Raw genomic sequence first — 26,990 nt, 5'->3', positions numbered from 1 at the left:
TCTGTGAGGAAATGAAATCCTCAGCACTTGGTCTAAAAAACAAAACACTGTAGCAATTAAAACCATCCAAACTCTAGGGAAAGAGACAGTATTTACCTGGGCCACTGTCAGCTGCTAAGACTGTCTGTCACATAACTGCTACAATCAACCAAATAGTCACTTTATTTGGAGGCCCTCTATTCTACCCCTTGGCTCACCTAGCGCTTTTACTTTCAGGCCAGCCTCCTTACAAAGAAGCCCCTTCATGGTCTTTTCTCTGTTGTTGAGACAGGGTCTCACTATGTAGCCCTCAGACTCGGAAACCCAGCTGCCTCTGCCTCTGCCTCTGCCTCTGCCGGGATTAGAGGCACGTTCAGCTCAACCCTCCATGTTATTTTTGATGCCTCCTAACTATGTCAAAGAGAGTGTGGTCCCAATCCCGGGCTCCACCTCTCACTCAAGCTGCTTGCTGAGGACAGTCTAAATGGTGCCTTTTCTCCTCATGCCACAGAAGGACGGTAGTAAGAGGACTCAAAAGAGTCTTGTTGGCGTTCAACAGAAATGCTATCGTCCTGTTACTGAAAACTCAGTTCAATTTCATGTGACCTCTGGTTCCGAGGCTCTGCTCATCCCTTACTAAGCACTCCTGAGCAGCTGCAGCCCCAGGAGTTATCATCTTCCCATCACTTCATACTGGACAGACTGGACCAAGAGCAGCTGCATCTCATGAGTGAGAATGGGGCTTTCTAGCCTTGCTGCAGGACAGAAACTACACAGAAGCATACAGCCCCTTGACACTTACATGCATGAATACACAGAACACGTTCCTATCTTCAGAACCTCCAGGAGAGGTCTAAAGAGCACAGATGGTTTTTAAAAACTGAAGGACAACTGACACTCGCCTGTACTATCAAGTCAGTTCCTCCAATAAAGCACAGGCTGCTTCTGTATTTTTCCAAGTAAAACGTGGACTGGTTTAAAAATCTTGTTCCTGATTTTTATGATGTCCTTAATGTAAAACCTAGTGTCTAATTTCCAAAGGACTATAACTCGAATTCTAAAAGGTCTTTCAATAAAAAACCCCGAGTCAGATATTGGGGTAAATGCTGAAAGATCAGAGAGACAAAGGAACAAGCCACGGCTACCAGCTCTTACCTCACCAACTCCTCAGCCTGAAAACGCCTCAGCCAATAGGTCTCTAACCAAATCAGCTTCCTCAGCCAAAAAAGCCTCTAGCTGAAAGGGACGCGTCTGCTGAAAGCCTCTAGTTCCTGTCTCCTCACGCCTTGTATACCTTTCTCTGCCCAGCCATCGCTTTCTGGGGTTAAAGGCGTGTGTGCTTCCCAAGCAAAGGCCTGAGATCTCAAGTGCTGGGAGTAAAGGTGTATGCCACCACTGCCTGGCTCTGTTTCTCTCCTAGACTGAGTCAATCTCATGTAGTCCAGGGTGGCTTTGAACTCACAGAGATCCAGACAGATCCTGCCTCCCAAGTGCTAGGGTTAAAAGTGTGTGCCACCACTGCCTGGCATCTATGTTTAATCTAGTGGCTTGTTCTGTCCTCTGATCTTCAGGTAAAATTTATAGGGGTACACAATATACCACCACAAAGGACAAGTAAGAATATTACTTCTAGGTTCATAAATTTAATGTAGCAGCCACTTCAAAGGGTAGACATTACAAAATGGTGCAACCAGGAAACTTACCTGATACATGGACATTTCAAAAGGCACCAAAAGTATTTTCCTACCAGGGTCAAGATAAACATGCCCAAGAGTTTGATGGGATGCTGTGGATGTTCTGTACTGCAGAAATACTAGGCTAAAGGGGACTTCATGCTTTCAGAACTGGAGGATACACAAAGAGTTAATCAACTCATATTGTTTTCACAAAGACTTTTCTAAAAAGGATTTAGAGACTTTTATAACCAGAAACAATTAGGGAATACTTGTTTCCCTATTTCCTTTAAGGCAGAAGACAACCGTATATTTAAAATAAAATTGCAATGGGAAAGTCTGCTAAAAGCACTTTTTGTTGTTTGTGCATTCTGTTTGTCACCCAATGTCACACTAACAACCCTGCATCTCATTCTGAAGCACATTATACTGTGAGATAAAATGAAAAAAGACCATTTTTGTTTCCCCAAGGGGGAGGTACTTCTGTTAAAAGCATCTTTTTACGAGACTACTCTTTCTGATTACCAGTAATGCAAACCACAGAATTAGATACTGTGCTCTAAAATTTAATATTTGTTCCATTTTATTCCTATCCTATAGACATCCCATGTGTACAGGGAAAAGTACGCTAAATGCTTCAATGTACTTAAGAAGCTGAAAGACTGAGCACTTCTGTCTTCAATCAGCAGACTGTCAGGTCACAAGCACTGCTTACAATCAAGTCCTGGAGCTGAGCTCGGGGAAGAACAGGCTGGCCCACAGAGGAAACGGCCACACTCTCTGTTCTAGGAACTCCATTATACAGAACTTCATACGGCTAGACAAACTGTTTGCACTACACTCACAAGTTTGAATATTTGTTTAAGAGGTGAACTAAGAAATAAAATTACGGTGAAAAGTATCTACTTTAGTATTCTTAGCACAATTCTAGTTTCTCATGAGATCTAATTCTCAGAAGTAAGTGTGCTTTTAAAGAATTCAAACAGATGTGTGTTTACTTGCAATCACTCTGACCAAGTATGAGTCCAAAAAAGGCAAACCTCACCTTGAACATTTTTTGTTTTCTGCTGTCCAGCTAGCAATGGCCAGAAATAGTGAGTTCGGATAGGAAACCCTTCTTCCATCAAAGCCTGCATCACTGCTTTTGCCAAAGCTGAAAAACAATCCATAACAGGTCAGCGCGCTAGGGCAGAGAAACTCTGCGATGCTGGTCTGAACTGCAAGGGTACAGTACCGGTGTTGTTGGCCAGGAGAGCACAGTGGAGAGTGAACTGCAAAGAAGATCCGTGCAGCTTGGCCTCCTTCAGCTTCTTACAGTAGTCGACGAGCTTCTCCACAGGCTGGGGGGAAAGACAGCGAGTCAGCCGGACAGCCTGCAAACACAGTCTTATCTCTTTGGCAATGACAGTCTCAATTTCTCCCTTTCTATCCAGACATCTTCAACAGGAAAAGTTTCCGGTTGCTCACAACCTGTCTCATCTCCCGAGTGTTGCCATCTTAAAGCATCTCATTTCACTACCGACTACACAATCTACAAAGTGAAAACAGGCAGAATACCGTATTCATAGTCACGCAGTGCCGCAAAAAGAAACTGCCAAATACATTTCCGCTGTCTTCCTTTGACACGGGTAATGCCAATAAAATCTGAAATGCAGTATCTTCCAACTTTTCAGTGACTAAAAGCAAAATGAGGTTCATTGCATCTGGGAAGAAAATAAAGACATCTGTTGTTACTAAACAGAGCGATCTGTTTAAACTATAATCAATACTAATGAAAAAACAGGGCCAGCAACATGGTGCAGCAGATAAAGGCACTTGCTGTCAAGCTGCATGATTTGAGTTCCACCCCTAGGAAAGATCTGACTCCTGCAAGTTGCCCTCTCTGACCTCCACACACACCCTGTGGTATATGCACAACCAAACACTGCAAATGCCAAAAGGATGTATCTACATATATAAGAGTAAAAGACTTCCTAATTCCATATCCCGGACCACTCAATTAACTAACATATATTTAGCTTCCTGTACTGACCACGAGTCCTGTTTATTTCTCACAATCCACTACTGTTAAGAAGTACCCTTTGTACCAGAAGTATCTTTGTACCAAGAAATAGTAATCCAGGTAGTCACAAAAGTCATGTAGATTATAAGTTTTAAGTACCTGGAATATATCTTCTTTCATAGGAAATCTTTTCCAGAATTTCTGAGACGTACTGAGGATATCCAGCCTTACTAAAGGTAGCAATAATTTGCAATAAATCACGGTCCATAAGATAATGATCTGACTTCTCCACTTTCTCCAGAATCTAAAGATGGTTGTAGTAATGGAAATAAAAAGTATTAAAGCTAAGTAAAATAACAACACTCAATACCCTAATCTAACAGTAACTGTCACATATCAACATCAAAGTATCCAACTAATAATTTTCTTTGAATAATACTCTTTACAAGAAGACATCTTTAAAACAGACACAGCTATGTTTTTCTGCTTCACACAAAATGTAGCACAAGTTCACACTATGTCTTCAATATTGACTTACACAGCACGAACCATACCTGCTTAACATGGTCAATGTCACCCTTCTCAGCATACGCGTTCAACAAGGCCACATACGTGTCTGGCCCAGGTTCAATGCCAGCCTCTTTCATCACTGTGAGAATATTTTCTGCGTTCTCCATATCTCTATAAATTATTTCAAAGAAAACCTAAGATTGCTGAATATAATTACTCAGTCTAAACGTATTGCATAAGCTTATTAAAATCATTAATTTTAAACACTACTGGGAATTATACCCAAAAAGCACAGCTACTCATTAAATTGATTATATATTTCTGAAATAACAGAAACCATAAGCATCTGAAACGTTTACAGATAACTTCACCCTCATATGTAATAACTGCATAAAAATTAAGAAAGACACATTCTTACACTAGGTGTGCAAGGACACAGGTTTACCTAAGAACAACAGAGTAGATTACTCACTTGTGAAAAATAAAAATACTTCCTAGATCAGCAAACTTTAAAATTTAATCACCTCCAATCAAGCCCAATTTAACACTGAGTAACTGTAAATTTGGTGTAACAAATTCCAGTGTGCTCCACCTCACACCAGATTGTTTGGAGGAATAGATAACTATGTCCCGTGAGTCCTCTACAGTAATTTTCTAGGACTGAAACCTTGCTGACAAATCAAAGCCCTGGTGGAAAATTACCCAGCTCTTGCATGGCCTGTAACAAGAGCACTGAACACTGCCTCTGTGACTGGAAGATCCTTTGTTTTCATAAATCCAAGAATCTTGCTGCAACAAAAGAGAAGAGACATTTATCAGTGACACTTGCTAATGCATCTATGAACTGGGCCCTAAGTTCTTTTTGTTTAGCATAATATGTCCTTGTTTTAAAACAAAACAAAACAAAAAACAGAGAAAAATAGTCCCCTTCTCATGGAATTGTATTCCTTGAGGTGTCAACAGTTTTGAATCCCCTTGGTAGAACTACTAGGAAAGGCAGGACTGTGGCTCAGTGGTACAGGACTTGCCTAACCTGTGTGGGAGGCCCTAGGTTCAATCCCAGCATGAGGGCAGAAGGAAATGAGGACTTATTTGGGAGGGGGAAAAAAAAAATCAATATATTGAGTTAAAAATGGATTGGATAGTTCAACCTACTCCTTATTTCCTAGGCTAAAATGGCGATAATATTTTTATAAGCAGAGAAACATTGCAGTTGAATTTTACCTGAATCAGTGGGCAAAGAAAATATTTCTACTTTTACAAATGAGCAGTTTAAATAGCTAAGGAAAGCTCCCTTAGAAAATAGTTTTTATTTAAAAAGTAAATACAGCTTTGCATCTAAACAATCTATACTTCGGTTCTAATTAAGAAAGCAACTTTTATTTCTTTCCCTTTTATACAACATTTTTTTTTTTTTTTTTTTTTTGGTTTTTGGTTTTTGAAGATAGGGTTTCTCTGTAGCTTTGGAACCTAACCTGGACTAGCTCTGTAGACCAGGCTGGCCTCGAACTCACAGAGATCCACCTGCCTCTACCTCCCGAGTGCTGGGATTACAGGCGTGTGCCACCATCACTAGGCCAATTTTTTTAAATCATATTCTAAATTTACTATATCAAAACACTTCTAAAATAATTCCCTTTATAAAGAATACATTTTCAAAACAGTAGATACATTTTAGGGTTATACAATTTGCAAATCTATTTGTATAAACCTACACTTGATGATGATGAGATAGTTTGTCGGGTAAAGGAGCTTATGGCCAACCTTAACGACTGGACTTCAACCCCTAGAACTGAACTCCAGAATCCATGACAGACAGAGCCAACTCCTGCAAGTTGTCCTCTTGATTCCCAAACTCATGCCCACACACATATACACAGAAACACAAAATAAATAAAAAGAAAGGAAACTAAAAACGAACCACATTTGTAAGAAATACATACCTGGCACCTTCAATATCTCCGGCATCACAGTAGGCAGCAATCAACCTCTGGTACGTCACCTGCCAACAAAACGGGCAGCTTAACATTTTGGACACCAACACTTCCAGGAAACAGCAGAGGTGGGTGTGGCTGCTCAGCACCCACACAGCCGCTACCTACCCGATTTGGCTGGACGTTTGCCCCCTCCATCTTTGCCAGGAAATCAGTAGGCGAGAACTTATGTTCATTTTGAAGATACACTTTAAGTAACGCATTGTAATGACTGACATCATACACGGTACCTATAAACGAAATTGAAATCAGATGTTTAGAAAAGTATTTACCATCACATCCTTAGTACAACCAAACTGCAGATATTAATGGCTGCTCACTTATGAAACAGTATTGTCTTCCTGTGAGAACATGCGACAATACCTCTGTATTTAAAGGTGACAGAGGCATTCCTTATGAAGCAGTCCTTACCATGCTGCAGATGAACCGTGACTACAAGTCCTTTGTAAAGTAGGACTGTTGGCAATTTTTCTTAATCTTTACCAGGTCACCCAAAGCCTCTGCCTGAAGGACCTGTTCCTCCTTTAGTCTGAACACCATTTCCAGTCTGCTAGCATTATTTACTCATATTCTAATGTCCTTGTCTTCTTCCTATGGATACTACCTAAGGTCACATCTGTTAGGACTCTACCCACAAATGACATTATTGTTGGCAGCACAGTAGGATTCTCTCACCTACAAATGCCTTGGGCTGCACTCAAAGCTAGCCTGGTGCATGTGACCTTCAGGTCGCAGATTGGGCACACTTGAATGAGCAACATGTTGCACTTAATTTCCATTAAATCTTTTATCCTTAGTCAATTAATTGTATGTTGCACAGTAGTGGTCATTATCTGGGATCAGTTTATAAGATTCTAAGCAGTTGTATTAAATAAATTCTTCCTTGTTTTCATCTTTACATACAAATAAAATACTAATTTTCAGGAGCTATGCTAAGGGGTCCACATATAAATACTTGGTTATTATTCTTCACAGATTTCAGGCAAATACTTTTATTTTTCCCACTTTACAGACGAGGAAGATTTTTCCTTCCAACTCTCTAAAGTCACATAAATGACAAGAGATTTCAATTTCAGTAGCATGAGCTGAAGCTAATCTCTTTTTCTGTTGTTGTGGGTCTTGCTCATATCTTCTGATCGTTTTAGGGTCTGCTATCTAGATCAAGGCAAGCACAACCCTGTGGTGATCCTTCTGCCCGGACGTCCAAATGCTGGCATTAGAGGCATCACCACTAAAGGAGTCTAGACTCTTTAGGATTGTAACATTTGAAATAGGGCCTCACAGGGAACTGTCAGTCACACCTGTAACACGACTATGTAACAAGGTTACCACAGAATGTCTTCAACTGTATTTTTTAGAAGCAACAACACTTATTTAAAAAAAAAAAAAATCAATCAACTTAAGAGGTGGAAAAGATGGTTCACTCAGTCAAATTTTTGCTACACAAACAAGACCTGGGTTTGATATGATGGTCAATTTCAGTAGTCAACTTGATAAGTCCTCCACTCACTGGGAGACAAGCTTCTGGACATCTGTGAGAGATTCCTTTGATTAGGTTAACTGAGGTGGAAAGACCTTCACCTGGGGACAAATCTCTGGGCATACCTGTGAGGGAATTACTTTAACTGGATTAACTGAGGTAGAAGATCCACCCACTGCAGGTGGCACCATTCCCTAGGCTGGGAACTGGGCTATATAAACACAGAAGTACAACAGGCTGACTGTGGAAACAATGTGACCAGCTCTCTCTCTCTGGATCCTGCTGTCTTCACTACACAGAAATGATGGACTTTACTCTGAAACTGTGAGCCAAAATAAATCAAATAAAGTTGCTTTTGTCAAGGCATTTTATCATAACAAAAGGAACATTAACTAATACACCAGGCATGGTGGTATAACTGTCATCCTACTCTTTGAGGGGCACGAACAGGCAAATCCTGGGCTTGCTGGCCAGGCAGCCAAACATAATTAGTGAGTCAGATCACAGTGACAGATCTTGTCTTAAGAAAAGAAAAAGTGGATGGTACTTGAGAAAGACTCTATGATGCCCTTTGATCTCCATATATATGCATACAAATGTGCCCATGCACCTGCACATTCATGTGTAACACCCCCAGGTATTACATCATTTTTCAAAATGTTCTTTCCTTAAAATTTTATGTTAAACTTAGATTTGACTGCCTACCCTCATAGAATAGAAATGGGTCACTACAAACCCAATTGAGTCATTTGACTTCTGAACTGTGCTATGTTTCCTATTTAATGAAGCAAAAATCTGTAAATAAGAGTCACACTGGCAGTCTACCAGGCTCGTGGAACCATTCATTCAACAAGTGTCTCAAGTGTTACTGTAACAAAGTGGAACAGAGTCCATTCTCAAAAAGACTGCCCCGGCAAGGAAAGCCTTTGGGAAAATGCCAACCAAGAGCAATATACTTCAAGTATTTTCATTCCCCTGGGATGAGACTGTTTTCTATTTCAGACTACAGTCCTTTCGGCAAATACTTCTCTCATTTTAGCAAGTTTTTTAATTATACAGCTCACACAGAATTCCGTTCTGTGCTGGAAAACGGGACCTTTGCCCATGCTAGCCCTAGAAATTACCCTCCCTCCCTGTCCTCCTCCTTTTGTTTGTTGTTTGTTTAGACCCGCCTCTGCCTCCCCAGTGCTGTGATTAAAGGCATGGCCAGTCCTAAACGCATGTACGTATGAGCACCATTAAATGGACTCAGCAGATTGTATTTACATACTCATATATATGTGTGACAATAAGAAGAAAGGCTGCCGGGCGGTGGTGGCGCACGCCTTTAATCCCAGCACTCGGGAGGCAGAGGCAGGAGGATCTCTGTGAGTTCGAGGCCAGCCTGGTCTACAGAGTGAGATCCAGGAGAGGCACAAAGCTGCACAGAGAAACCCTGTCTCGAAAAACCAAAAAAAAAAAAAAAAAAAAAAAAAAAGAAGAAGAAAGGCTATGAATTTGAGGGGGATGATAACACAAAGGAGGAGCTGGAGGAAGAAAAGTGTGGAAGAATAATGCAAAGACAGTACTCATACGTGAAATTCTCAAAAAAATTTTTTAAAGCTTCTCATTTTTATACTTCATTCATTACTACCTCTCTGCTGCTTTTATAGTTAAAAAAAATCCTTTCCCATTGTGAAATCCAATATATACATAAGTATATTCTAATTTTTTAAATAAATTCAAAGCTGTGAGGTTAAGATCATTCTTCATTCTATAGCTTTTCCATACAGCTATATAATATAATAAAGGCCAGACCAGACATCTTATGTGTCTGTCACTGTCCTTAACTGGATCCTAAGGATTTTGTAATTAGGAAAGTTGTAGGTTTCTCCTTTACTATGTGCAGCTAATTACATTAAACTGACTTTCCGGGGCTCTACAGACCAACAACCACCGAAAAGCCAACAGTGCTGCTACACATTGCTGGCTTTAGATATTAACAAGATGAAGAAACTTCCTTCTACTATTCAAGGACTTTAAAAATCAGGAATGAATATCAATTATCAAATGGTCTTTAAAATTATTTATTTTTAATATTAAATGTTATATGGTTCAAAAATTTTAATTTTAGATATTTTTTAATTTTAATTTTTTTCTTTTAGACAGAGTCTCACTCTGTAGACAGGACTGGTCTCAAACTTATAGAATGTTGCCCGCCTCTGTCTCCTGAGCGCTAGGATTAAGGACATGTGCCACCATGCCCCAGCTGGTTCAAATTTTTGAAGTATTAAAAAAAGGCACTTAGCCAAGCATGGTGGCCCACACCTTTAGTCCCAACACTAGGGAGGCATTCTCTGTGAGCAAATTCCACACTAGCCAGGGCAACATGGTAGAACTCTGTCTTAACAATATCAACAACAACAAATGTATGAGTAAAAATTCTATCAGTGTTTATCATCCTTCCAGACCAGAAATATTTCAATATAGTGGATACATGTACACAGGAAAACTCACTGCTTATGGATGATGGTATACTGTGAATAACTGTTCAACATCTTAATTTTTATGTCTATTTCACCAATATGTGAAGATTTATGATACTCTACCATAGAATCGCCATAATTTATTGACCTGATCCCCAGTGAAAGGCACTAGGATTGAGTCCAGTCCCTGCTATTATAAGATACAGTAGAGTACCCTTGTATGTGTGAGTACATCTGTACCTAAATTCTAACAAGACTATAATACTGTAGGTTGAGTTATAATTGACAGCCCAAATGTCTATTTTTTCACTTATCAAAATTCTAATTCATGAAAGGAAAACTATTTTACTCTTAATGCCCCTAGATGTCACTATAACTCACCAAATAGACATACTGCCAAAACCAGTATTGAGTCAAGAAGTTCTATGATCAAATAAGATTATAATACTGATGTGAAGAACACTTTCAGTGGAACAAAAACTACCTACACCTTTACGCATGTCATGCACTTTTAAAACAATCATACCTAATTTCTGAAGTTTGTCCCATATCTTATGAGCAAACTCTGTCCTTTCTGCAAGACTCAGCTCAGGCAAGAGTGAACCACAGCTGCGCAGCAGAAGCAAGGCTTGATTACCACCTGGGCTACCTATAGAAAAACAGTTAGTAGATTACAGGTAAATAGAGGCAAATATCAAAGCTTCATCTGAAGTTCATAAATTATTTGAAAATCTTCAGGCTTTTCAAAGGGATCAAGAAAAATATCCATTAATGATCCACAACCACCCCCCACCCGCCGCAGCTCACCAAAGACGAGAGGGCAAACACCCCAATCCACGACACTATTAAATAACACAACTGAAATGTGTAGCAGTAGGCTGCTTTAAGAAATCCAAGGCTATGAAAGAAACCTCCATACTACTCTGTAAGACTGATGGATCCAAGGAGAACTCTAATCCCTAAGCAGTGCCTGCTGCAATTCACAGGGTACGCTTCTCAGTACCTTAATGAACTCACATTATCACAGTGAAGCTTCATCTCCACGTCCCTTAAAGCGGACTTGAAGACAACACAAAAATAAACAGGTACTGTGTAACTCCATCTGTAAGTACGTTCAGAGCACGGAACTCAAGGGCAGAAAACACACTTGTGTGTGCCCAGGACTGGAGAGGATGGAAGGGCTGGAGCACAATGAAAGCTCAAAGACTGCTGACGGGTGAGCATCGCTGAGTAGATGCCCATGACTAACTCTCACGGGACCTCTTTGTTACACCTCATCCCTAGAAACTGCTCTCTAAGGGAATGGATGCCCACAAACAGGCTATGGGAGAAAAACGCACACAAAATTGTACAGGCTAGTACGTTTGCATTTGTTTTTGCAGGAGAGGGGAGAGCCTGGGAGTGAAGGACCTGCAGCTCCCGTCAGACTATCCAAGATCTGAGCAGTCTGCCTGCTCAGAGGCTGGCGGAACAGAAGGGAAATGGCCATCAGTCTTCACTGTGCTCACCCAGGAAACCTGATGCCTTCTTCCACAGTTTACCACTGAAAGCAACTCTAGGGACCAGGGGAAGCAAATGGCTCTTTTTATTTGCTGAATCTGAAATGAACGCCAAACTCTGCCTGGGTGAACCGGAAGGACAGCAGGATGGTAGTCACAGGACACTTAGTATCAAATGATGCTCCACAGTGAGCTTCCACACACTCAGGAGAAACTCCCAAGTACCTGAGCGACATGTGCTCTCAAAGACTCTCTGCAGAAGTCCCTTTGTAATGCGGCCCGTTCTTCGGACAGAATTATCCAGTCTCATCAGAGCCCAGTCGAACTGACTCCTCACAGGAGCAGGCTCCTCTTGAAGAGCCCTCTTTTCGGCCACAATGGCATATAACCTGGCTTGGCTCAGTTGCTCTCTGTAAAATAAAGTACAATTAGTAATAAACTAAGTAAATTGCTATCTAGTCAGGGCATCGTTGGTGTGAAGTTTATACCAAGTTCTGACAGTCACTAAATACCTAATATTGCAAGCAATAACAGAAGTACTCGGAGAAGTAAACTGGCAACAAATCAAAGTTTTCGTTTTTCACACACACACACACACACACACACACACACACACACACATACACAGATACACACGCACGATCGGTAAAACTCCGGTGGATTCTGAGTGTATTGATAACATAACATGAAATCATTTCAAACTAAGCAGCTAAAATTATATTTCCTTATTGAAGAAAAATTAAGCAGCTCATGCAACAAGCTCTTCTCATTTGTGTAAATGAAAGGCCAAGGTGTACTCCAAACTCTACAACTACCTTCAAGGATTTGTTCTGGCATCAGCTTATTACGAACTGCCATTTTAAACCAGTTACTTAACCTAGAAGGAGAAGTTTATTCCAAGTTGAGACTACGCATTTCCTTTACAGGATCACTCAAGCCCAAGTCATTTCCCATCTGTCTAAGTAAAGCAAGCATCTCAATCTCACAGCTTTGCACTTGTCCACACACTATCTGTATACCTCCCTAACTCTTTAAAGTAGGAACCATCAAAAATAAAACTGCATTCTGGGCTTAGTCAACACACTATCTGTATACCTAACTCTTTAAAGTGGGAACCATCAAAAATAAAACTGCATTCTGGGCTTAAGCAGTATTAATTTTAAAGATGTCAGATAAGAAATGAGTTAAGATCAGAATAATACATGTTTCTACAGAATCATTTTTGAGACGGCGAATGAGACGGCGTCTCATTTAGTCCAGGCTGGCCTGAACTTCCTATGGAACCAACAATGACTTTGAACTGCTGAACTGCTTTCCACTCTGCTGGCATGCCAGGCCTGTGCCAAGGGTTATGCAGTGCAGGGATGGGACCCATGCTAATGAGCACCGTACGAACTAAGCTACTGACACCCCCAGAACAAGCAACTCTTTAATATATTAATAACACAGTCTAATATACAACTAAACTTCTCAACTGTGCAGAGGTATTTCCCACTACAGGAATAAATGATGTATTTATTACAACTATCAGACCTAAAAGATAAACTTTACATGTAAAGAATACTGTCTTAAATCCTTAATTTTGAAAGGCTTTCTCTGAATTCAAGTATCCCACTTTCAACATATTCAATTCTTGGGGATCTATTCTGAATACTTTAATTTTAGTTGCACTAAATGATACTAAGCATCATGTCTAAAACTATTCATTCAGAAAATGCCTTCAGGACGATGACCACACTCTCTGGCACAGAGACCTTCTGTACCCTATGTCAGTGGTGAGTGTAAGAACAGAACTACGGGAACTAAGTGCAGAACTGAGTGACGGAGCATGGACCTGGCATACAAAAGCCCCCAGGTTTGGGCCCAGCCCCCCAAAAGCCATTGTTTTCCTATGTCATTAGCCAGTCACAAATTGACTGTGTATGTGAAACGTCATCAAAGGCTCTGTCCCACAGTAATGTAAAGCAGAGTCTGTAATTGATCCTGGAGTAGAAATTATACCATGGTGATCAGAGACCAATCACAACCGCCTAGACATCATATATAAAGAAATAAATCAGAAACTATGGTAGGGGAGTAGGGATACTATTAAATACGATGACATCCTCTGTGTGCATGTGCGTGTGTGTGTGTGTGTGTGTGTGTGTGTGTGTGTGTGTGTGCGCACGTGTATGTGCATTGTGTAGATAGCTGCTGGTTAGGTGAGCACAATTACTTAAATGATAGGTTATCATCCACAAACTAGACGCATGTTTCTCCTTATTTATCAAAGGTCTCAATGGTTATTTATATTTTACTGTAATAATCATCAAAAACTATGCCCTTGCTAGTGTGAGGTAAAGAGAGCAGCAGTGTTTAAATAATCCAGAATAACATGTGCAATAATTCATATTAATGCACAACCTTTTGAGCAGGGGAAGTGAACTTGTTAACTTCTATACAACTCAAATCTGTGACTACTGAAAGACACACACACACACACACACACACACACACACACACACATTTAACGGAGCTTTAAATGCTAGCGTACATTAACAATACAGTCCAGAATTTTGTTTTTTTCCGTTCATTTCCTTTTACAAGGCTGGTGACTGCCGGGCGGTGGTGGCGCACGCCTTTAATCCCAGCACTCGGGAGGCAGAGGCAGGCGGATCTCTGTGAGTTCGAGGCCAGCCTGGGCTACCAAGTGAGTTCCAGGAAAGGCGCAAAGCTACACAGAGAAACCCTGTCTCAAAAAACCAAAAAAAAAAAAAAAAAAAGACTGAAAACAAGGCTGGTGACTGAGCCAGGGCCTCCCACATACAAAGCAAATGCTCTGCCCTGACCTAACTCCAACCAGAACTGACTCTGAAGTCAACTCTGACATACCTAGAAGAACAGGAGCCTTGAGTCACAAGCAATGGGCATGCTGTGACAGAAAGGAGGGGACATGCCCGTGGTTGGTCAAGCTGTGTCAACACAAGTTAGGAGCCCACCAAACAGGCGTGCACAAGCTGGAGCATCCTGCCTCCAAATTCTAAAGCCTCAAGGGACGTAACCTTATCATCTCATGCAGCTATCACTGATAAAACAGCTTCTTCGTGGTTTAAGTCAAACACCTCACTTTACCCTGAGCCTCTGGTAAACCCCATTCCTATTCCAGTTACCCATGGATTTCCTCTGGTAAAATTGGCATTTCAAAGTTTATTTTGTTGCTGTCTTGTTATTTTTAAACAATGATAGTGTGGCAGAGTGTTTATCATCCAGGGGACTGGATGATAAACTTGAAGTCGGTGCCATTTTTTAAAAAGAACTTTTTGTAAGCATACAGAAAAGTACAGGTCACACACATACAGCTCCTTCTCCAGTTCCCCCAACCACCAAGCCACATTAGTGTCCTGCATTTGCAAGAACGACAAACTAACCACTGTTAACTGGTACCTCTCTGTCCTGGCCAGTTTTGTGTCAACTTGGCACAGTGAGAGTCTTAAGAGAGGAGGGAGCTTCAATCGAGAAAATGCCTCCATAAGATCGGCTATAGGCCCAAGCCTGAGGGGCATTTTCTTAATTATTTAATTAGTGATTGAAGCTGGTAGGCTCAGCCCATGGTGGGTGGTATTATCCATGGGCTGGTGGTCCTGGGTTCTATAAGAAAGCAGGCTGAGCAAGCCATGTGGAGCAAGCCAGTAAGCAGCACCCCTCCATGGCCTCTGCATCAGCTCCTGTCTCCAGGTTCCTGCCCTGTTGGAGCTCCTGTCCTGACTTCCTTCAGTGATGGACTACAGTGTGGAAATGTAAGCCAAACAACCCCTTTCTTCCCCAGCTTGCTCTTAGGTCACAGTGTTCCACTTGGGCACTAGACGGCCTACCTAAGACACTCTAGCAGACACTGGCAGTTACACTCACTCTGTGTATAGATGCCCACACGGACAAATACAGTCTGTGCCACTGTTCCAGGACCTTAGAAAATGATGTCACTGGGCTCTGTGTCCCACCCCCATCACTGCTCTGGATTTCCTCTAATCTGCAGCAAGTGCAGGTCATTCTACACTCCTCCAGTGTCTTTTCCAGGTGTCAGACAACTGCACAGTAACATGCGGCCATTTCAGAATGGCGTCTTTCACCTTGCAATAAACAACTCAAGTTCTTCCATGTCTTTCCACAGTACGATGGTCCATTTCTTCTTATGGATGTAGAATATTTCACAGTTTGGGAAAATTTACTTTAACTCAGCTATTGAAGGCTATCTTGGACTTTGCCAATTTTGAATAAAACTACTACACATATGTGTATAATTTTTGTGAGGACATAAGAGCTGAGCTCACTTGGGTAAACACTTAGTGTGAAGTCTACTTTTACCTTTGTAAGTGGCTATGAAACTAGCTTTCAAAAGAGCTATGCAATGTGCACTCTTCCAGCAGCCAATGGGAGCTGTTCCTTTGTATCACTGCGAGCATTTAGTTTTCAGTGTTTGGGCTTAAGTAGACACTCTTCCAGGTGAGGTAGCCCATCAGTATCTTCATTTACAATTTGTTAATGACCTATGAATTCACTCTTAGGTAGTTTTCATACTTATGTGAAGTCTCTGTTTTCTCTAGTGAGCTATCTGTTCAGAATTTCTGCCCAATTATAACCTGGGTCATATACTTTCTAACCATAGAATTTTAAAATATTTGTCGTGGTTTTGTTTCAACTCTTTTGATACTCAAGTGTTACTCTTTCCTTTTAGCTGAATATGCACTAAGCTAGCTGATCACACACACTCTTCAAACTCTTCTCCCCTGGTTAATGACTTGGTTTAATTAAAGTCACTTTGGAGCTATCAGGGTTAAAGATAAGGATAAGCATATAGGCCAAAAAGTGTATTGTTAATAGCTACTTTTTAATGCATGCTAGGTAACAGTAAATGATTATGATAGCCCCCACCTTACACGTGAGAAAACTGACCAATGTTCCCCCAAATCACAGAAAAGGCTAGTTAAAGATGTGATGAGAGAACTCATATCTGCATTTGGGTGGTCCATCTCAAAGACATCACCCGGCTGCAATGCAGGAGCCGCACTTCAAAGTGGTCAAAAGTAAACCCAGATAAGAACAACTAGATCATGTGGAGCCTCCAAAACCACGAATTGTAAATTACTCAGTCTCAGACACTCTTAGAGTAGCCCAAGAAGTCTCTACACCTAAACCTTAAAAGGACAGGCAAGAGAGATGCTCAGTGATTAAAGCACAGTCTGCTCCTCCAGGACCCAGGTTCTGTTCCCAGCACCCACATGGCAGCTCACAACCAGTTGCAACAATAGTTCCAGGGGATCCGACACCCCTTCTGGCCTCCATGGGCACCAGGTACACATGTGGTATACAGATATACATGTGGGAAAACACTCACATAAAACTAAACATTTTTAACTGATAGAATAATAGTGTTTCCCTTACAAGAGCATTAACTGAGACCAGGAAGTTAGTCTACAACACACTTCTAGGCAAGATGGTTTTGAGACTGCATTTAGGCAAGGATTTTCCATTTCAGTAAGTTTTACTTTCTGAAGATTAAAAAAAAAAAAAAAAAAGTAACTATCAAATTTGGGCCTTTTCTTATTAATGTTTTTGCTTAAGACAAAATAAAGTTATAAAAATGTTAGTTTAAGGACTAGAGAGAGAGAGCTCAGTGGTTAAGAAAACCAGCTGCTATTCTAGACCAGAGTTCAATCCCCAGCACCCACCTGGTATTAACAACCACCTATAAATCCAGTTCCAGGGGATCTGACGCCCTCTTCTGGCTTCCATGTGCACTATATGTACATGGTCAACAAATACACATACAGGCAAAACACCATACACAGAAGGTAAAAATGTCTTTTTAACGTCAGTTTAATGTCAGCTTTTTAAATGTCAGTTTAAACTCAAGACCAATAAAAAGAAAAACATTAAATATTTAAATAGCAAATACTCAGAATGGGCCCAACAACAAGTAAAAATCTGCAGACAGAACACAATGCTCCACATTAGGTAATCAACCACAGCATCTCCTAAAGCATGGCCCCTCTTCAGTCTGTCAGATGAAATCTGAACACCACTCACCACCTTCAAAGACCTGTTCAAACCTAAGCTGTACTGTGACAGCTGCATGATTCAGGGAGACTCATTACTGGAATAAAAACATCTGCCTAGAGCTGGAAATGCAGCTCAGTGATAGAGCCCTGGCCCAACCCCAAGAAGACCCGGGGCTGACCCCTGCACCACACACAAGTCTACCTTGTGGAAATGGGGGCAGGAGGCAAGCAGCGTCTAACCCTAATAAAACAATACTCAACAAGTAACAGCTCCCCTACCCTTGGTTTTTCAAGACAGGGTTTCTCTGTGTAGCCCTGGCTGTCCTGGAACTCCCTTTGTAGACCAGGCTAGCCTGGAACTCAAGAGATCCACCTGCCTCTGCCTCCCAAGTGCTGGGATTAAAGGTGTGCACCACCACCACCACCTGCCAAGCAATAGCTCTCTTATGGAAAGCATTCAGTAAATTTGTGATTTTTCTAAACCTTTTTGTAAAATTAAGTTGTAATGATTTTTCTCTTTGAAGTATTACTCCAAAAGCCTTGCCAAATTCAGCTCTCTCTCAACATGGTTTCATGCTTTACGACAATCTAGGAATCTTAGGGCCGAAGGGCCACTTGTTCCAGCTGCTGTCCTGAAACAGTAATTCTTTTCAGAATCTGTACCAGCTTCTCCAGTCCAAAGGGCTGTCTGCCTTATCTTAGTTATGGCAGAAAGTGCTGGAGGATGCCTGAACCAGACTTGGCCCTAGGGTGTGAAATGAAGCAAGGTATTTTTCTGAGTCTATACAATTAGAATGGTATGGACTAGACTCTAAAGAAATCATCCAGGTCTTATATGCATTATGTACACTATATGTCATCCATTGCTTTTTAAGAAGCATTTTTATGGAGCCTAAAAGATAGCCCAGCCACAAAGAGCCACATACCACCCTTGCAGAATACTCATGTTTGGTTCCCAGCACCCATGTCAGAAGGTTCATAACCCCTTGGAACTGCAACTCCAGGTCATCTGACACCTTCTTCTGGCCTATGCAGGCACCTGTCCTCATGTGCGTACACAGATACACATTAATAAAAATCCAATCTTTTTATATGAATTGTCATCCCCTTCAGCATCTAAAACACATTCCAGACTATCTCAAAATCAAGAAGCACAGTCTGAGAAGCTTCCATCTCCCTACTTGTATTATCAGCCCAGAGAATGAGCTGTGGGTACTCCGCATACGAAGAGTCAGTCTGGATCAGCGTTTGTACTAATGATCCTTGCTTGTCCTGGTCTCCAAATCTACTCTTCCAAGTTCTAACACTCATCAACCTCCTGTTCTCTCTCCAGGAAAGGAAGATTTTCAGCTCTGCGCCGCTAGTTGAGGGCCCAGTCTGCAGTACCAGCACCATTCCTAATTGGCAATGCTGGCTTCCTTCTCACAGTCTAAACAAATTTGTCAAGATCCATCACATTCAAAATCCTGCTTTGGGTCGAGACCCTACCACAATCAATCATGGAGGTAGTATGGCATCAACTTGTAGTATCAAATTTCAACAGCCTGCATTAAGATCAAAGTGTGGCTTCCAAGTCCATGGACGTCTTTAGCCTTCGAACACTGAATCTGCAGTACATGTCTTCTTGAAGGATGCGGCTCCCTCTTGGGCTGGGAGGTACTCAGGGGTAAAGGCACTTGCCTCTAAGTCTGACTTGAGTTCTGTCCCTGGCTCCACATGATGGAAGGAGAACTGGCTCTGGAAAGCTGTCCTCTGACCTCTTAAGCCCACAGTGGCATATCACCTACACACATTGAGAAAGAAACCTACAGGCTCGCAAGAATGCATGCACGTACGCTTGATCTGTTGGTCTCCTTCCCGAAAACAAACCTGGCTGCCCTTCTCTGTGAAACACCAATCACGTATCATCTTATGAGCATGTAACATCAATAAATTGGACTGCCATAGCTTTCACAAACTTATAAACAGAGAGCAGGGCTGAGTCTTAGGTTTCAGAGGCCCAAAGGATTCAGGCTCTAAGAGCTTTCCAAAATGCCAGGTAAAAAGGAAAAAGTTTTCTTCTGTCTCTATGCCGACTCTCATAGAGACTGGCAATCTTCACCTTTAGGCCACAATTATCAATTTAGGTCCACTTTCACAGAGACTTAGCTTCCAATTTATCATTCCTCTAAAACACACGAGGATTACTTTAAAATCTCAGGAGAAACACGAGCAGCTTCAGAAAAGAACAGGAGAAAGGAAGGCCTCCTCCTCCTCCTCCTCCTCCTCCTCCTCCTCCTCCTCCTCCTCCTCCTCCTCCTCATGAAGAAGGTAAGGGCCAGAAGAATTTGCTTCCAAAAAAGAGACAAATACTAAAAAGTAAACTGAAGAGCAAGACCCAAGTATACAGAGATGCATACTTCTGGGTGCTTCGATTTTGAAAACAGATCAAGCAATGCTAATAACTCTACTCAATAACGCCTATTTGTCTGAGTCAGACATAGCACAGCTGGAAAGCACGATGCAGAGCCGCACTACAGCACAGGGTGGACTAAGTGTTCCTAAGCTTCATCTCGTACTGTCCCTCTCTCAGTGTACGATGGTCCTTGACTTACTTAGTCAACAAATGTCTGACACCTACTCCATGAGCAAAGTAGACGTCGAGGGAGGCAAACAGTAAGATCAAGTCCTTGCCTCTAAGAACTAACAACAGGTCTACAGTGTTGCTGGGAACAGCATCCGGTGCTCACACATGCTAACAGGACGAGCGGTATCTCACCCTTACAGGAGCTCAGAAGAGGACATCAAAGGAACTCACATGGAAGCAGCAGCTGAAAAGCCTTCAGAGGACGTGGACTTCTCAGTACGAGAATGAGCATCAGACTCAAAAGCAGAAAGCTATGCACCTTGGCCCAGGGGGCCCTCCTGACTCAGCCCCACAGCTGTTACTTTCTGGAGACTTGTTAGGACATTTCGTCTCGGTCCTGGCCAGATCTCCATAACCAGACTATGCACTTTCACAAGATTTCTAGGGAAACAGCCCTCACTGTGGTTTTGACAGCCTGCCATGGAAAGACACAAAAGGTGAGGCATCTCGTTTCCAAAGCACCCATGAAAACTCCGGGTAGGACCTTACCCTGGAAACAGCAGGGGCCAGAGTGCTTAACTGTGAACCTGAAGGGACGCAGTCAAGGTTATCAGGAACTCTAGAGAAAGGATGATGGGGGCAGGAGAGATGGGGTAGCCATTCCAAATGAAGCAGAACTCCCGCATTTTATCATTTGTTGATGAAAGGAGAGAATGAGATGTTGGAGGGGGAAGCAAGAACAAACACGTATGGGTTTTTTCTGAGTAACAGAAACAACACTCACAGTACAGACCTGGGAGAAAGGCTGAGTTCCATTTAAGATATGTTGGGTCTGAAGGACCTGTGGCTGAGCATGGGGGAGCTATCCAACTGACAGCCCATGTCCAGGAGAACAATGCAACCACCTGACTAAAGCCACTGAAAACAAACGGGTCATCTACAAGGGGAATGCGCAGAGTGAGGAGATGTGACTGCCAGCAGCTAAACCTCCGAGTACACGAGCGTCTGACACACGACAGCAAACCTCCTCCGAGTACATGAGTGTCTGACACACGACAGCAAACCTCCGAGTACACGAGCGTCTGACACACGACAGCAAACCTCCTCCGAGTACATGAGTGTCTGACACACGACAGCAAACCTCCGAGTACACGAGCGTCTGACACACGACAGCAAACCTCCTCCGAGTACATGAGTGTCTGACACACGACAGCAAACCTCCGAGTACACGAGCGTCTGACACACGACAGCAAACCTCCTCCGAGTACATGAGTGTCTGACACACGACAGCAAACCTCCGAGTACACGAGCGTCTGACACACGACAGCAAACCTCCGAGCGTCTGACATATGAACATGGGGGAACGTGGCAAGGAGGTAGGTGCAAAAAAATCCCGAGACACAAGAAAGTGACAGTGCCATCCTAGCACTGGGAAAGGGCCATCATGGAAGGAAAGGAAAGCTGGAGATGCCAGAGATTCAGGCACAGAACAGATTTGGTAATCACGATGTCTTCTGCAAAAGGGATGTAAAGCCAACACAGAGCCACATATTCATAAATGACTGGGAAGATATACTAATGGTACACCAATGGCTCTCTCTGGGTGACAGGAAGGTTTTTGGGGTTCTCTCTCTGTAATTTAGTTATTCCTCAAGGAACATGACTTTACGATTTAAAAAAATAAATAAATGGGGCTGGAAAGGTGGCTCAGCAGTTCAGAACGCTTCCTGCTTTTCCAGAGGACCCAAGTTCAGTTCCCAGTACCCGTACCAGATAGCTCCAGGGGATCTGACATGCTCTTCTGGCCTCCAAAGGCACCACACACACAAACACACAAAACAAAAAGGTTTTTTTTGTTTTTTAAGTAAAAACTCTAGGCATAAAGTACACACCTTTAATTTCAGCACTCAGGAGGCAGAGGCATATGGTTCTCTGTGAGTTTGAAGCCAAGCTGGTACAAGTCCCAAGACAGCCAGGACTACGTTAAAAAAAAAAGTAGTAAGACATTGATGGCCTCAGGCAGAGGTATGAGAACAGAATATTAGAGTAAATGAAAAATGAGCAAAGGAGACAAGGGACCCTGAAAGAGGACCCAGGAAAGAGACTAAGCAGCTTCTATAATAAATAGAGCCCTGAGAAAAGGTTGTGTTTTTCAGATGGAAAAGATCTAGGCAGGCTTAACAGTTGTGGGATAGCCAGGCGGTGGTGGCACATACCTTTATTGGGAGCTAGAGGCAGGTGGGTCTCTATGAGTTCAAGGCCAAACTAGTCTACAAACGAGTTCCAGGACAGCCAGAGAAACCCTGTCTTGGGGGTGGGGGTCAAAAGACAAAACAAAAAGACGTTGTGGGACGGACAGGAGACTGCAGGGGAACGTGTGTAAAGTCCAGGGAAAGTAAACAAATCCTACTTTACTGCGTACTGAGACCTGAGCACACAGCTTTGTGAACCAAACCGAGCACTATGCTCCAACAGCTTCCTTTCCACCATGGACACCGAACAAGTCATGGCACACAGGTGGGTCACTCCAGACAAGGCTCAGATTCAGTGACGTCACTGCTTCCATTCTTCTTTTCTCTTTTATGTGTAAACACATGTGGAGGTCAGAGGACAAGCTGCAGGAGCCTTTCTCTCCTTTGACCCGGACCCTGGGGATCAAACTGAGGTCATCAGGCTTGCAGGGAAAGTGCCTTTTCTAAATGGTCTTGGTCTGCAAGGTCACTTTCTGAATCATGTTAAGACTTCTATAGAGACACCTGAGTCCTGAATGACAAAAGATCAGCTCTGCATAGACATCTGGCACCTCTCCCTTACAGACACAACTAACTACCCAGTTCAGAGAAGCAAGCTAGTAAAAGGTCTAACATTATTATGCAGAAAAGAAACGGGACCCAGATCTCCTGAACATCCAGACCAAGAGCCTATTGCTAAAGTGTGTTCACTGTTTCCCAAACATGATCAACAGCACTTCAACACTGGCCTCTGGCCTCATGTTAAGGACTAGAGTAGTGGTTCTCAACCTTCCTGATGAAGAGATGTGGTAAAAGCAAAGGCATTGACTGCTGAAGGTTCACTGTTCAGGCCTAACACACAAACACAGGCAAGGCCCCAAATTACTTCTATTACAGCAGGAAAGCAGTTCCTACATGCCAAGCCCTGCATCTCATGAACTGCTCCCCACCTCAGGGCCATGTCCACCTGTGTACCTAAAGAAGCTAAGGCCTGGAATGTTGAGTGATCTGTCCAACGGCATAGCGCAAATAAATTGAAGCCCCCTCAGTCCATGGGTCTCCCACTCCAGATAAGTTCCTAAATCTTCTTGCCAGACCCCACCGTTCTTCTGTGGGTCACTCAATTGTCAGTTTCTCTCTGGTGCTAAAACCTAAGTACCCATCTTCCTTTTTCTGGTGGCTAGAATACTAATCAAATGGACACTCTTACCTCCCTTATAACCTCATTCCACGAGGATGTATTCATACAAACACTTGACACTAACTGGGTATTTAACTTGTTTTTGCATACTTAGATAGATCCCAACACAGTGCCTTGTATGTGTTCTTTAACCTATTCTTTTGAGACAATGTCCAACCCATGACACTGAAGGAAAACTCCATTCAACAAAACGCAGGCAAAAACCCAAACTGGCCATAATCCAAAGGTCATGCTCTAAACTATCCCTGGGTCACTCAAAACTTCAAACCCCACCCCCAGGGGAAAAAAAAAAGAAAACCCCAAGCTTCCTAAGACCACATACTAGCAGGTTACTGATCAACAGTGCGGGGCAGCATCCAAGAAGGGTACTCCTAAGGAACGGCACAACACCTGCCCCCACCGCAGCAGCCCCCCAAAACCCCTCAGCTTCCCGGGCCATCTGCAGCCGGAGGGCAGGTGGCGACCTCAAGCATCAAGCCGGAAGCCAGCCATGCCCTCGACCATGACCTTCTCAAGACGCTCAACCTTGTCACCCCCACAAATCACCGGCAAAGCATTGATCAAAGCATGGGAGGCTCATGCCTGAGCTGCCAGCAGCGCGGAGCCGGAGCGTGCGAGCCCGACACCGGCCCGTCCGCGGGCAGGAGGAAGGGTCCGGTACTCACCCCGCGGACGGCCTGCCACCAGCGGCCGCCACCCGGGGGACGGAAAACAGCCGGCCCGGGCCGCCAGCCAAGAGACGCAGGGACAGCGGGAGACGCGGGGCCGCCGAGGCCCCGAGCAGCCAACGCGCGGGTCTCAGCAGGGCTGCCATGGTCCAGCGTGCCCAAGTCAAGCTGCACGCTCCTGCAGAGGACCTGGAGGAACACGTGACGACCGGGTCGCCCCCAGTGGGACGGACCAAGTGGAGGGGGGAATGGAGCCGGTCCAGGGCACACACGAGGGGAAAGCCGAGTTCCCTGGGGCACAGGGACCCCTTCTTTGCTTTATAAAAAACCACTTTTTATTCTCTATCCTCAAAGTCCCTGTTTCCATATCTCTTGTCCCCCCCATTCTCAGCGAGCTCTGCAAGATCCCCCCTATATCTTGCAGTTGGTAGCGCCCCTAGAGGTCGACTCCGCCCATGCTCGCGCAAGGGCTTGTGGGGGGCCAACTAGGAGCGCCCCCGAGGGTTGCCGGGAAGGGCCGACTGTGCAGAATCCCGGGGCGGCTACGACGTTCCTTCCCTGCGCCTAGGTTGCTGCGGAGCTGCTGCCCTCGTTGCTCAGTGACGTAGTTCCTGCCGTAGCTCTCAGAAAGGCGGGCGAGAGGAAACCTTGACTAAGGAGACTGTGGGGCTGCGCTGTGGGTCCCCAAGTTAAATATATGCGATTTGTGTGACTGGGGCTGGGATAGGGTAGACGAGTATACAGACCTCATCCTAAGCGCATGGGCAGTGCCTCGCTTTATGAAATCGGTGGATTTTAACAAAGGTCGTAGAGTTTGAAATGTTGAGATTGAACTTTCTCTTTCTCACTGATCCGCTCCTCCTTTCAGTTAATACACCGATATAGCTATTAAGAGAATGGTGTGATTGTCTGCGGGCAAGTCTGGGGCTAGTAAAATAAGTTCTTGCCTGCACAGGGCTTGCAGACTGAAACTGTTCCCTGCGCACTCGCATGAGCCGGGAACAGGCTTCCACCCTCTACTTAGCTGGTTCCTTGACTGCCACCAGGTGAACACTCAGATTCTGTCTCCCTCTGGAAGTTTCCGATTTGGCTGTTTCTCCTGCTGGACAGCAAACTCAGAGAGCACGGACTGCGACCTCTTGGGTAGTGGAAGCTCCTGCTCGGGTTGAGGCACCCTCCGTGCGTTAAGCATTTATTGAACGGATATATATGTTTACGTTTCTTTTGGAGAAAAGGAAGCGTGATAACTCCAGAAGAAAGATTAATTTACCCCGAGTTACACTCTTGAGTACTATGATAGAGTATAATTTATTCTCTCATTCGTTAGCTGTACTATTTATTGAGCACATATTATGTGCAAGACACTAGTGTGGGTCCTGGGGATACAACAGGCAACAATACAGAACAAATCTCAACTCAGATGAAACTCCATACATTTAAACAGTCGCCTAAGAACTGTGATGTAAAATAAAGGACTGATGGTAGGTTGCCATCTGTGGCGATTAATCTTGGTAGGATTTGGAGTCACCACGGAAACCAGCCTTTGGACATGTCTGTGAGGGAGTTTCTAGGTTGGATTAATTGAAGTGGGGAAAACTACGCTAAATGTGAGTGGCACCATTGGATGAGCTGGCCGGGCTGAATCTCAAGGAGAAAGCGCTGGGCAGCCTGCCCCGTGTCTGTTTCCTAACAGCGTATGCTGCCCCTTCACCATGGTGGCCTAGACCCACGAGGAGCCAGAGTCAAGGTTTCTCCCTTGAGTTGCTACTTGTGTTGCAGCAACAAAACAAAATCTGAACAAAAACCAAAAGGGAGGAAGAGAGGGTTGCCGGAGGAAAAAGAGAGCCAGCTCCTGCTCCAGTTTCAGACAACAGCGAATTCAGAACCCTAAGGTGGAGAAAACTGAAAAGGACTTAGATGAAAAAGAATGAGCAGGGAACGGGGTTGGACAGGGAGGTCATGGGAGTGTTTGGGAGTCAGATCATGCAGGGTTACCTTTTTCAAAAAATGCAAGTGAATTAGTATCACAGCAACATACCAAATTTTCCAATGTGCATGCACATTCTGAGGGCTGGAGTCCCAGAGTAGATAAAAAAGACAAAGTGAATAAAGCACCAGTATTCCATCTCTCCCCTGACTACTGATGCATTGTGACCACCAGCCTATGTCTCCAGAGCCATGCCTTCCCCTCTGTGACTGTATGCCTTCATGAACCATCGAGCCAGAAATAAATCTTTCCATCAGGTATTACGCCACAACCACCAGCAGAGCGATGTGCCAGCCAGTACCCCATCTGTATTGATTTAACCTTGGTGAGTTGGAGCAGGAGGCGCCACAGTCACACCATGCAACAGAGCTCCGGTGAGAGGTTTATTGGGGGAGTGAGTGCAGAGGCGGCCTCTGGACAAGAGCAGGAGAAAGAGCTTGCTTGTTACAAGGGGCTGTAGCGCATGCGCATAGGGAGAGTGGATCAGCAGTAGCCACAGTACGTGTCCTGCGGTGGCTCAGTTTCTGAGGGCAGGCCTGTGTAAATGCCTGAATGCTAACACCATCACTGCACTGGACTGTGTTAGCTACTTTTAACTGTGTCGCACATGAACAGCTTCCAAGGAGAAGTCTACTTTGGTTCAGTTTCAAAGTTCTCAGTCGACGTTTTCCTTGCCTGCCTCACTTGAGCAGAACACCAT

General features: G+C 43.6%; 1 protein-coding gene across 1 annotated transcript in view; it reads right to left on the bottom strand.

The window, feature by feature from the left end:
* Lrpprc (leucine rich pentatricopeptide repeat containing) overlaps positions 1–24,476 on the bottom strand; it is an 87,621-nt gene extending 63,145 nt beyond the window's left edge. The window contains exons 1-11 of the mRNA XM_059248409.1: positions 24,301–24,476; positions 11,828–12,012; positions 10,630–10,752; positions 6,267–6,388; positions 6,108–6,166; positions 4,867–4,953; positions 4,209–4,335; positions 3,814–3,958; positions 3,210–3,355; positions 2,887–2,992; positions 2,698–2,805 (exon numbers count right to left, since the gene is read on the bottom strand). Coding sequence (XP_059104392.1) covers positions 2,698–2,805; positions 2,887–2,992; positions 3,210–3,355; positions 3,814–3,958; positions 4,209–4,335; positions 4,867–4,953; positions 6,108–6,166; positions 6,267–6,388; positions 10,630–10,752; positions 11,828–12,012; positions 24,301–24,449 — 1,357 coding nt within the window. The 5' untranslated portion in view covers positions 24,450–24,476. The remainder of the gene's footprint in view (positions 1–2,697; positions 2,806–2,886; positions 2,993–3,209; positions 3,356–3,813; positions 3,959–4,208; positions 4,336–4,866; positions 4,954–6,107; positions 6,167–6,266; positions 6,389–10,629; positions 10,753–11,827; positions 12,013–24,300) is intronic.
* Between the last annotated feature and the right edge of the window lie 2,514 nt (positions 24,477–26,990).

Source organism: Peromyscus eremicus, chromosome 22 (assembly GCF_949786415.1).
Source record: "Peromyscus eremicus chromosome 22, PerEre_H2_v1, whole genome shotgun sequence".
In the NCBI taxonomy this organism is placed as follows: Eukaryota; Metazoa; Chordata; class Mammalia; order Rodentia; family Cricetidae; genus Peromyscus; species Peromyscus eremicus.
This window is presented reverse-complemented; position numbering and strand designations above follow the sequence as displayed.